This window comes from Callithrix jacchus, chromosome 17, assembly GCF_049354715.1.
Source record: "Callithrix jacchus isolate 240 chromosome 17, calJac240_pri, whole genome shotgun sequence".
Classification (NCBI taxonomy): Eukaryota; Metazoa; Chordata; class Mammalia; order Primates; family Cebidae; genus Callithrix; species Callithrix jacchus.
Genome location: NC_133518.1, coordinates 53,406,771 through 53,419,591, shown reverse-complemented (window position 1 = coordinate 53,419,591; position 12,821 = coordinate 53,406,771). Strand labels below are relative to the sequence as shown.

At 41.4% G+C, this 12,821-nt stretch overlaps 1 protein-coding gene across 2 annotated transcripts in view; it reads right to left on the bottom strand.

Annotated features, from left to right (window-relative positions):
• PIK3R4 (phosphoinositide-3-kinase regulatory subunit 4) overlaps positions 1-9,433 on the bottom strand; it is an 85,351-nt gene extending 75,918 nt beyond the window's left edge. For both annotated transcript variants that reach the window (XM_054247176.2, XM_017965868.4), the window contains exons 1-2: positions 8,924-9,433; positions 7,124-7,898 (exon numbers count right to left, since the gene is read on the bottom strand). In XM_054247176.2, the coding sequence (XP_054103151.1) occupies positions 7,124-7,856 (733 nt within the window). In that variant the 5' untranslated portion in view covers positions 7,857-7,898; positions 8,924-9,433. The remainder of the gene's footprint in view (positions 1-7,123; positions 7,899-8,923) is intronic.
• Between the last annotated feature and the right edge of the window lie 3,388 nt (positions 9,434-12,821).

Sequence of the window (12,821 nt, the reverse complement as noted above, 5' to 3'; positions counted from 1 at the left end):
CAGACATTAAATAAATAAGGAACTACTACAAAGTCATATCTGACAAATGTATTCATAATTAAACAAAAAGTTATTAAGTAACAACTGTGCCCTAGGCACTAGTAAGTAGTACATAAAGCAGATAAAATCCTTGCCCTCATGAAGTTTTCATTGTAGGAAAGAAGACAGAAAATAAAGCAGTGAACAAATATAATATATGAAATGCTAAAAAGTGTAGCTGTAAGATTAGGAAGAGGAAGAGAGATAACTCTCACTTTTCACTTATATAATATTCAAACCAGAAATTTTTTAAATATTCGCATTTCCAAAAGGACAACACAGTTACACTGAATCATTACATGACATGCATTTAACAGGTCTTAAAAAGATTCTCAAATAACCTCACCTCACAGCCTTTGCATTTGCTAGTCCCTCTATCTAGAATGCTATTCCCCCAAGTATCCATGTGGCTTATACCTCCACCTCCTTCAGATCTTCAGGTGTTCAAATGTCACTCAGCAGTAAGGCCTTTCTTGGTTGCCTGTTTAAAATTGCAGGCCCACCACAACTACTCCCATAGCCCTCAATGGACACAATTCCTTTTCCCTTTCCTTACTGTTTTTACCCCAGTAGCACCAATTTCCAGGTTACATTTGATGTACAGATGCTGCTGAATTTACAATGGGGTTACATCCCAGTAAATCCATGGAAAGTTAAAAATATCACACAGTAGCTCATGCCTGTAATCCCACGACTTTGGGAGGCTGAGGCAGGTAGATAACTTGAGGTCAGGAGTTCAAGACCAGCCTGGCCAACACAGTAAAAGCCTATCTCTACTAAAAAATACAAAAATTAGCCAGGTATGATGGTGCACATCTGTAATCGCAGCTACTTGGAAGGCTGAGACAGGAGAATCACTTGAACCTGGGAGGTGGAATTTGCAGTAAGCAGAGATTGGGCCACTGCACTCCAGCCTGGGCAACAAAGCCAGACTCTCTCAAAAAATAAAAAAGATAAGAAAATGAATTTAATACATTTAACCTATTGAATTTTCCAGTTTAGCCTACCTTAAACATGCTAAGAATATTTACATTAGCCTACGTTTGGACAAACACATCTAACTCAAAGCCTATTTCATAATAAAGTGTTGAATATCTCATGCAATTTACTGAATACTGAACTGAAAGTGAAAAACAGAATGACAGTATGGGTACTCCAAATACATTTCAACTGAATGTGTATCACTTTTGTACCATGGTAAAGTCAAAAAATCATAAGCTGAACCATTGCAAAGTGGGGAATGTCTGTACATTTCTTTTTGTCTGCATGCCCATTAGAATGCAGTTTACATGAGGAAGGGATTTTTCTATTTGTCTCTATATATTGAAAAATCTCCAGCAACTAAGCTCCTAACACATAGTAGGAGGTTAACAATAAATTTGTTAATTTCTGTCCATATAGTGTCAAATTTTAGAATAAAGGACTTCAAAAAACAGCTATTAAAAACACTATAAGCAACAAGGAAACAGAGTACCTGAAAAATACAATCAAAATTAACCAACTAATATAAGTACGTTTCTGAGCATGTTTAAGGTAGGGTAAGCTATGAAGTTCAATAGGTTAGGTGTATTAAATACATTTTCTACTTACAATATTTTCAACTTCTAATCGGTTTATTGGGCTGTAACTCTATTTTAAGTTGAGGAATATATGCACATAAAATATAATCTAGAAGTTGGTGCTGTGGGGAAAAAACAGTAAGGAAAAACACCAACTGGATCTAACAGACATCAACAGAACACTCCATCCAACAAAAGCAGAGTGTAACACACACACACATACACATTATATATATTGCCTAGCTTTGTCAGCAGTAAAAGCCAAGTGACAAAGACAATCTAACAGCAATAAGCACTAGGATAGAGGCTTTTTTTTTTTCTTTTCCCTAAGACAGAGTTTCGCTCTCGTCACCCAGGCTGGAGTGCAATGGCGCGATCTTGGCTCACTGCAACCTCCGCCTCCTGGGTTCAGGCAATTCTCCTGCCTCAGCCTCCTGAGTAGCTGGGATTACAGGCACACGCCACCATGCCCAGCTAATTTTTTGTATTTTTAGTAGAGACGGGGTTTCACCATCTTAACCAGGATGGTCTCGATCTCTTGACCTCATGATCCACCAGCTTCGGCCTCCCAAAGTACTGGGATTACAGGCGTGAGCCACCGTGCCCAGCCCAGGATAAAGGCTTTTAATATCACTCACTACAGACTAAAAGAATTAGGATTCCTTAATAGCTGGTTTAAGCAGTAGGCGGGTAGGTACAATATCTTATACCACATTGTAATCCCAATACTTAAAAGAGGCCAAGAGGAGTGAATCAGTTGAGGCCAGGAGTTTAAGACCAGCCTGGCCAACAGGGCAAAACCCTGTCTCTATTAAAAATACAAAAAAATTAGCCTGGCATGGTGGCTCATGCCTGCAATCCCAGTTACTCGGGTGGCGACAACATGATGCCCAGGAGATGGAGGCTGCAGTGAGCCAAGATCATGCCACTGCACTCCAGGCTGGGTGACAGAGCAAGCCTGACTCAAAAAAAAAAAAATCCAGGTTAAAAAAGGCCGGGCATGGTGGCTCAAGCCTGTAATCCCAGCACTTTGGGAGGCCGAAGCGGGTGGATCACGAGGTCAAGAGATCGAGACCATCCTGGTCAACATGGTGAAACCCCATCTCTACTAAAAATACAAAATTAGCTGGGCATGGTGTTGCGTGCCTGTAATCCCAGCTACTCAAGAGGCTGAGGCAGGAGAATTGCCTAAACCCAGGAGGCGGAGGTTGCAGTCAGCCGAGATCGTGCCATTGCACTCCATCCAGCCTGGGTAACAAGAATGAAACTCCGCCTAAAAAAAAAAAAAAGAAAAAATTAAAAAATACACACTGAAATGTCTCAGGGTAAAGGGCCAAAATATATGTAACTTACTTCATAAGATTAGGGAAAAAATGGGACGTGAGGGAGAAGAAATGACACCAATGATAGAGCAACTGGGGTAAAATATTAAGATGAATCTCGGTAATGTGTACAGGATGTTCCTTTGTTCTATTTTTATTTTTTCAAGTTTAAAAGTCTATATGCTTTTAAGGTTTGAAATTACAGTATTTCCAAATAAAGTCAGAAAAAAACACAGTGACATAACTACTTATAACTAAATGGAGGTTTTTGTGGACTGAATTGTGTGTCAAGTACCCACTACCTCCTCCTGCAGGTTCATATGTTTTATCTACATAACTTAGAATGTTAAATGTATTTGTAGGCAAAGTCTTTAAAGAGGTAATTAAGGTTAAACAAGGTCATAAGGGTGTGGCCTTAATCCAAAAAGACTGGTATCCTCATAAGAAAGGACACCATGTATTCTCATTTACAGAGAAAATCCATGAGGAGGTTGGACGTGGTGGCTCACGCCTATAATCCCAGCACTTTGGGAGGCTGAGGCGGGCAATCGCCTGAGGTCAGATCAAGACCAACAAGGTGAAACCCTGTCTCTACTAAAAATACAAAAATTAGGCCGGGTGCAGTGGCTCAAGCCTGTAATCCCAGCACTTTGGGCCCAGGCGGGTGGATCACAAGAGATCGAGACCATCCTGGTCAACATGGTGAAACCCCGTCTCTACTAAAAATGCAAAAAATCAGCTAGGCACGGTGGCGCGTGCCTGTAATCCCAGCTACTCAGGAGGCTGAGGCAGGAGAATTGCCTGAACCCAGGAGGCGGAGGTTGCAGTGAGCCGAGATCACGCCATTGCACTCCAGCCTGGGTAACAAGAGCGAAACTCCGTATCAAAAAAAAAAAAATACAAAAATTAGCCAGGCATGGTGGCCGGCACCTGTAATCCCAGCTACTCGGGAGGCTTAGGCAGGAGAATCGCTTAAACCCGGGAGGTGAAGGTTGTAGAGAGCCAAAACCACACCACTGCCCTCCAGTCTGGGCAAAAGAGTGAGACTCCATCTCAAAAAACAAAAACAACAACAAAAAACCATGAGGACACAGCCAGAAGGTGGCTATCTGCAAGCCAAGGAGAGATGTCTCAGAAGAAACCAACCCTGTTAGCTTGATCTTAGACTTCTAGCCCCCAGAACTGTGAGAAAATAAATCTTGTTTCAGCCGCCATCTCTGTGGTATTTTGTTATGGCAGCCCTAACAAACTAATGGAGAAGTGAAATCATATTTTCTCAAAACTTTTACAATTTTATTCTGGAAGATGTTACTGGGGGTATTTCCCTGTGGAACAACTGCCATCTGTGTCATCACTGAGTCTGTATCATTCAAATCTCAGCTCAAATGTTACCTTCAACAGAGAGGCTTTCCCTGACCATTTTATCTTAAAGTAGTGCCCTACCAACCTTTTCAATATCACTCTGCTTGGTTATAATACATCACTAACCAGGCACAGCCAAGATTCAAGATAGAGCACTGGGAGGCGGACAGATGCCACCCACCTCTTTTTCAAAAGAATGTAAAAGCCTACCTTCAGCCAAAACAATTTAAGGCTCTTTGGTCTGGAAAAATAAATGCTGAGTGAGAATTTTGTCGACGTTTACAAAACTATAATGTACACACAAAAAAAGGATAAACATAAGGTTGTCAACCACTGAAATTTTAAACCTAGGAATGATCCCCTAAAGTTTGAAAGTGATGAAATTCCTAAAGGATTACTTAACAAGTAGTGAGTTCAAAATATAAAAATGGGCTGGAGTGGTGGCTCACACCTGTAATCCCAACACTTTGGGAGGGTGAGGTGGATGGATCAAGAGGTTAGGAGTTCAAGACCAGGCTGGCCAAAATGGTGAAAATACAAAAAATTACCTGGGCTTGGTGGCAGGCGCCTGGAATCCCAGCTACTCAGGGGGCTGAGGCAAAGAACTGCTTGAACCCGGGAGGTGGAGGTTGCAGTGAGCCGAGATCACACCACTCACTGCACTCCGGCCTGGGCAACAGAGCGAGACTCCGTCTCAAAAAAAAAGGTTCAAGAAACTTTAAAATACTAATCAACAAAACTGGAACTTTGATGGATTACATTTCTAACCTTGTTTTACTGTATTTACAAGCTTGAGGCTAATCCTATCTTATCAAAACATCTCTCAGTATTATCTTGGGACATAAATTAGTGAGCTGAACAGACCAACATAGGTGCAATCCTGAATAACATTATTCATTCCCCTAGATGAAATAGATTTATTCATCAATTATGTAACTTTTCCTAAGTAATCTAAAATGTGGCTCAGTGTGTGTGTGTGTGTGTTTGTGTGTTTGTAGTAAACCTACAAGGGAGAAAAAAATTAAGCCAAACCATGACAAAATTTGCCAAAATGGCACCGATGCCAGCGTTCTTTCGAAGTCCCTCAGAGTACCACCCTTAACACACTTCCCCTTCCTCTCTATCCCATAATTCTTAAATGATTTGAAATCCATAGCTCAGACTCATGTGGTCTGTGTATATGTGAAATTACGTATATGCATGAATGCATGGCACATCTTTACCGGGAAGGAGTCCATTGATTTCATTAAATTCTTTAAGTGGATCCAAAAAAGCTTGAGAATCACTTCTGTACAAACTTCCTTGGCTACAATTACTATCTTTTTCCTGGTAACTCCCAAATCTCCATCTCTATCCCAGATTTCTATGCCCAAACCTTTATAACTAACTGCTGGGCTAGGTGTAGTAGTTCATGCCTGTAATCCCAACTTCTTGGAAGGTTGAGGTGGGATGACAGCTTGAGCTCAGGCATTCAGAAACATTCTGGGCAACATAGTAAAATACAGCCTCTACCAAAAATGTTAAAAAAAAATCAACTGGGAGTGGTGGTGCGCACCTGCAGTCCCGACTACACACAAAGCTGAAGCAAGAGGATCATCGGAGTTGGACACTGAAATCAGCACCAATGCACTCCACTCTGAGCAACAACAGTGTGTGATCCTATCTCTAAAAAATAGTAAGTAAATTAAAAATAAATAATGTAGTCAAATATGTGTTGTACATCTTCTCCTGAATACTTGGCAGAAATTTCAAACTTAACATATCTAAAACAGACTTCATCATCTTTCCAACCTAACCTGTTTTTGCTCCTGTGTCTCCTTGTCTCAGGGACCAGCATCACCATCCACTCAATTTGGGGGGCAGGAAGAAGTTCCTGTGATTAATCTTCCAATGACAGAATCCTAACAATTCTATCTACTAATTATCTCTTAAGCATTACCACTTCTCTGCACTCGCTCCAACTCTGCCACCTTAGGCCAGTCACAATCATCTTACTTGGATTGTGGCAGTTTTCTCCTAATTTGTTTTCCTGTCTTCTGTGTAGCTCCCCTGCAATTTACCCTCCATGCTACAGTCAGGTCAGATGCTTTCTGATATGATCCGAATTTGGGCCTTGCTTACTTCACATTCTGTATTCCAGATAACACATTAGTGCATGATGTTCCGGTCTTTAAGCCTTTGCACAGGCAACATCCTCTGCCTGAAACTAACTACTCTACCAAAGTTAACTCCCAATCAACTTTCAGGTTTCATCATGTGCATCATGCTCTGGTCTTTAAGCCTTGGCATAAACAACATCCTCTGCCTGTAACTACCCTACCAAAGTTAACTTCCAATCAACTTTCAGGTTTCAATGTAAATATCATCCTTCTATTATTAAAGAGGCCTTTCTTGATCCCACCTCTTGGCTCATCACCACTATGAGGACTAACTTAAGTATTTATGTGTTCCTATAGCAGCACCCTGTGCTTATCACCACCAAAGCAAAAAATACTGTATTGAAATGTCCTTTTGCAATATCCGCGGTCACTTTAAAATGGAAGCATTATAAAAATAGGGGTATATATTATCCATCAATGTCCCTAGCGCTTAGGACAGTGCCTGACATATAAATAAAAGTAGGCATGCAAATATGTTTAAATGTTTGAGTAAATAAACTGCTGTTTGCATGTCCTAGGCACTTAAACATATCCAATGCAGGAATGCTGCCTCTAACTGAAATACTGTCTGAGGACAAACCAAGACGTTAATTTTTCAGTATCTGGTGACTAAAGCTACTTTCTGTTTAACAGTTAAAAGATAAGCACATGCTCCCTTAGCAAATGTGACCCACTCAAATACCTGCTGAAAAGATGTCCATTGCTCTCTTCAACTCGCCTCTGGTTCTCTGATTGCTATTTAAGTCTACAAGTGGAGTTGAAGGATCTCTCATATACTCTAACTCAGTGGCAAACATCCCACCATCAACAAACCGTTCAGGAGCAATATAGCAAGTTCTCCTCCGTGATGTGTCAAAGAAATAATTGAAATCTGCTGGGTTGTCTTCTGGAAGATAAGTGGGTTTAAAACTGGCAAAATCTGTTAGAAGAACCCAATTCCAACTGGTGACCATCACATTCTCAGTCTTGATGTCCCCATGACGAACTCCAGACTTGTGTGCTTGGTCCACAGCTGTCAGGATCTGGAAAGCGATCCAGCGCTTCTCAATGTTATTCAAGAATGGACGGGTACTGATGCGATCATAGAGATTGTCTCGCACATACTGCCTAAAAAGCATAGCTGCTTTCTCAGATGCTTTTTCTGATGCTTTCTGGAAAGGCAGACAATTCTGTGCAGAATTAAGCCTGATTTTCAGTTCCTCCAGTTCTTGTTTATAGCTAGTTAAAGGCAATGTGGGATCCTGAATTGCAAAAACCTTCACAACGACCAGGCCTTCTCGATGCTTGGCTCGAGCAACTTTAAAAAACCGAGTACTCCCTAGGCTTTTATCATATTCAAAGTCATGAATATCTGAAAAATAACTCTCCACAGAAAGGATCTGGGAGGGAGCAATGCCAGCAAGTTGATTTCCCATAATGGCAAGCACCTCTGGGTCAGTAAGGTTAGGATACGATACCTATTTAAAAGAAAAAGAAATGAAAAAAAAAAAAAAAAAGACAAGAAACAAAGAAGCAGTGAAACACCATTATCCCATTATTTGGTCTCTTCCGCAACAGATGCAGCCTATTTCTCTTCTAGTAAGAGCGTTGTACCTAGCTTTCTGGGCAGCCTCTAAATTTCATACACATTTATCTAAAAAGACCTAGTTATTTTACCTAAAAAGATCCTGCTATTGTGCATCGCCCCTTGCAGGAGCTGAACTATACTTAAATAGGCCCCTTTAACATTAAGCCAAAAATGTCAGAATCAGTATGTTGACATTTAAATTAAAAATATTAAAGAGTCGTTACTATGCGTCCTGTGCTGTGCTTGGGGCTATGTGAATCACAAAAATACTGTATGACATAGTTCTTGTCCAAGAACCTGTAGTTTCTTGGAAATAAGAAACAGACACATTGGCTCACGCCTGCAATTCCAGCATTTTGGGAGGCCGTGGCGGGCAGATTACCTGAGGTCACGAGTTCGAGACCAGCCTGGCCAACATTGTTAAACCCCGGTCTCTACTAAAAATACAAAAATTAGCCGGCATGGTGGCGCATGCCTGTATCACAGCTACTCAGGAGGCTGAAGCAAGAGAATTGCTTGAACCCAGGAGGCAGAGGTTGCAGTGAGTGGAGATCCCGCCACTGCACTCCAGCCTGGGTAACAGAGCGAGACTCCGTCAAAAACAACAACAACAACAACAAACCCTTCAAACTGACTAGGAATCATCTAATATAAATAGTTCACTGAAATCCTGAAAAGGTCAAACTAAGATCTAACTCCTGGACACTTCCTGCCAAATTCCAGTGTGCCCTCTCACCTACCTAAAAGAAGGTGCAAACTTCCCTGGTCTGCAACAGGAAGAAACCTTGCCACAGATGTTAAAGTAGACCAAAATACACTTGCTAAACGTAGCCCAGGGTTCTGCTAACTCAGGTTTTGCAGGAAATAAATGCCACACATATGCACACACGACCTTGAGTACATATAAACATTTACCCCAGGCTTCGGGAGAGTGTCAAAAATCGTTCAGAGGCTCACAACGAGGTCACAGTAGACTACTTCGGGGACCGGACGGAAAAACGCCTCAGCAGCGGGGGAAGTTATCTCTACGAAGGGTCTTTCTTCATAGGCATGGGATGGGCTGTTGGGGGAGGGGCACAGAAAAGTCGCAATCTTCAGGAACCCCGGTGGTCCTGGGAGGAGAATTGGGGAAGCTCTCGGGGCCTCAGCAGAGAGAAGCCACACTAAAGAGTTTCCGCAGGTACTCCGTAGTTTGCCCTCTCCAGCCCCCTAACCTGCCCGGGGGCCATGCATTCCCCGGCCTCGTCTTCCTCTAGCGCTGATTGCTAGACCCTTCCGAGCCCTCCTCCAGGGCCGCGCCACCGGACGGAGAGATATGAAACCCAGGAGAAAGGCAGAGACCGCCAGTCCCAGGAAAACACTATACTTCGGCTGCTACAGCCTCCGCAAACGCCGAACTCGCGGGAAAGCAGCCGGTCTTACCTCACTTCCTGTCGCCGAACGGAAGTGACGAAAAAGAGTAAGCCTTGAGGAAGTGCCCCGGTAAGCAGCTGGTTGCTAGGAAACGAGGGAAGGCGTGGTCTCGCTTTGGAAGACTACAGGGAGAAAATGATTCTCTGAAAACGGTCTATTATTTATTCCCCGTCCTGCACTTCTACCGTTCATTCTCGAACTCTGAGATTTCTGACATCCCCTAGAGTCTGCTCAGACACCCCTTCACTCCCAGGACAGCAGAACACTGTTAAGAGAACTCAAGCGTATTTAGGAAAACGAATATATCCCAAGCTGATTTTTAGAGTTCTATTGAGATATATAACTTACGTAACATAAAGTTCGGCTACTTAAAATGTACAAAGCAGTAGTTTTTAATACAGCTGTCGAGTTGTGCAATCATCCCTATAATCTGATTTTAAACTTCTTTTTCTTTGAGGCAGAGTCTCGCTCCGTCACCCAGGCTGGAATGCAGTGGTGCGATCTCCGCTCACTGCAACCTCCGCCTCCCGGGTTCAAGCGATTCTAGTGCCTCTGCCTCCAGAGTAGCTGGGACCACAGGCACGTGCCATTATGCCCGCAAATTTTTGTATTTTTAGTAGTGATGGGTTTCACCATGTTGGCCAGGATGATCTCGAACTCCTGACCTCAAATAATCTGCCCTCCTCGGCCCCCTAAAGTGCTAGAATTATAGATGTGAGCCACCGCGCCCAGCCTGCCAGATTTTTTTTTTTTTTTTTTCTTTTTTTGACAAAGTCTGGCTCTGTCATACAAACTGGAATGCTGTGGTGCGATCTCGGCTCACTGCAACCTCCGCCTCCCGGGTTCAAGCTATTCTCCTGCCTCAGCCTCCCGAATAGATGGGATTACGAGCGCCTGCCACCACGCCCGGCTAATTTTTTGTATTTTTAGTAGGGATGGGGTTTCACCGTATTAGCTAGGATGGCCTCGATCTCCTGCCCTCGTGATCCGCCGGCTTCGGCCTCCCAAAGTACTAGGATTACAGGCGTGGTGAGCCACCGCACCCAGCCCAGACTGCCTGATTTTCAACATTTTCATTATCCCAAAAGGAAACCCTGAAACCATTCACAGTCACTCCCTGTTCTCTCCCATGTCTCCTCCTTCCAGCCCTAGGCAATCGCTAATCTACTCTCTCTTTCTATACACTTGCCTCTTCTGGAAACTTTATACATGATATGTGGTCTTTGGGACTGCCTTCTTTCACTTTGCATAATGTTTTCGAGGATTATCCCTGTTGTAGCTTGTATCAGTACTGCATTTATTTGTTGTTGCAAATATTTTATTGTTTGGATATATCACATTTTGTTTATTCTTTTGTCAATTCATAGACATTTGAGTTGTTTTCACTTTTAAGTTATTATGAATAATGCTGCTATGTTCATAGCATTAATGTATAAGTCTTTGTGTAGCCATATGTTTTCATTTCTCTTGGATACTGAGGAATGAAATTGTGGGTTCATATGGTAGCTCTATATTTAACATTTTAAGAAACTGCCCAACTGTTTCCCAGAGTGCAGGCACCATTTTACATTCCCACTAGAAATGTATGAGGGCTCCAGTTTCTCCACATTCTTGCTGACACTGTCATTATCTCCTTTTATTATTATCCTGGTGGCTGTTAGGTGGTATCTCATTGTTGTTTTGATTTGCATTTCCCTAATAACCAATTCTATTAAGCATCTTTCTTATTGTGCTTATTTTCTACTCATATATCTTCTTTGAAGTAACGTCTATTCAAATCATTTGTCTATTTTTAACTGGTTTGTCTTTTTATTATTGAGTTGTAAGCATTCTTTATAAATTCTAGATATGAATCCCTTATCAAATATATTATTTGCAAATATTTTCTGTGTTGTCTTTTCACTTTTTTGATAATGTTCTTTAAAACACAAAATGTTTTAATCCAAAGCTGAAATTGTTATGATCCCTACAACATTCCCTTCTCCCTTCTTCTTCATCTCAATATGCAGCACTACCACCCACTGACTTCCTCAAGACTAAAAATTTGGAAGTCATTAAGTCATCCTTCATGTATTCCTACTCTCCCCCTCCTTCCCACCTCACTCATTCCTCCCATTCAGTGATCACCTACTCTTGCTGATTCCATCCCCCAAATATTCCTTGAACCCATTCACTGCCACCTCCTCAGGGCCTAGGCCAAGCAGCCATCATTGTCATGATAAAACCTACACAGAAAAGGCTCTCCTCACTCCTGATATTATTTTGTATACTTTTCCCAAGATTTTTTTTCTTGATCTTTTATGGTTTCATTTTGTGCTCTTAAATTTCTGAAGTATAGATACAACCTTATTTTTTTCTAGAGAGTTACTCAGTTATCAAAAAATGTTGAGAATACATTTCCCCCCACTTATTTGAAATGTCATATTTACCATATAACAGACTTCCTATATATATCTAAGTCTTCTGCTGGACTTTTTCTGTCCATTGAGGTACTATTTAATTCATCTACCCGTACTTTTAAAATATTTTATGTTTGTATAATGTATACAATTTGTATATTTTATATTTGTATAAAATATTTGTATAATGTTTTAATGTCTGACATGGCTAGTCCTAGTCTTTTTTAAATGAAATTATAATCATAAGACATCTATGCTTACATCCTTCTAGAAGCTCCTCCCCATTTTTAGGCTAACATTAAAAACCCGTAGCTTGGCCTACAAAACCTTGCATGATGTGACCCCTGCCACCTGCTCCACTGCAATTGGCATCACTCACTGTCCCTCTCAGTCTCCCACACTGGCTTTCTCTTTGTTCCTATCATGTTCTAACTTGTCAAACCTTTCCCCATTGCTAGTCCTTTACATTTACTCTTTCCTCTGCTTAGAACACTCTTTCCTCTATTATTTAGCCAAAATCTTGTCATTCTTCAAGTCCCAGATTAGGTGCTATCACCTCATGCAATTCTTCGCTGACTGCCCCCCATTATGTACTTGCATACTTCTACTTTTCCTTCACAGTGCTTATTATTATTGAAATCTTTTGAGTCTGAGGAACACCTATTTGTTTATTGTCTGTTTTACCACTAGACTTTAAACTCCAGATTTATGAAGAGCTGTGACTTTGTGATTCTTATTCACCAGGGTATCTTCGACACCTAGAACCATACCTAACAGATGACAGACATTCAGTCGGTATTTTTTGAATCAATAAACATGGACTTTGTCAGGTTTGTGATCATGAGGGCCAAAAACAGTAGTCCCAGGACTGGGAACATCTAAAATATATATATATAAAATTAGTGAAAGCACTCAGATAATTACCAGAGAATATTTTTAAAAGGGTAAGCTTATATTTCAGACTCTGAATGTCATGTATGTAAGTGCTTTAGATACCTCTC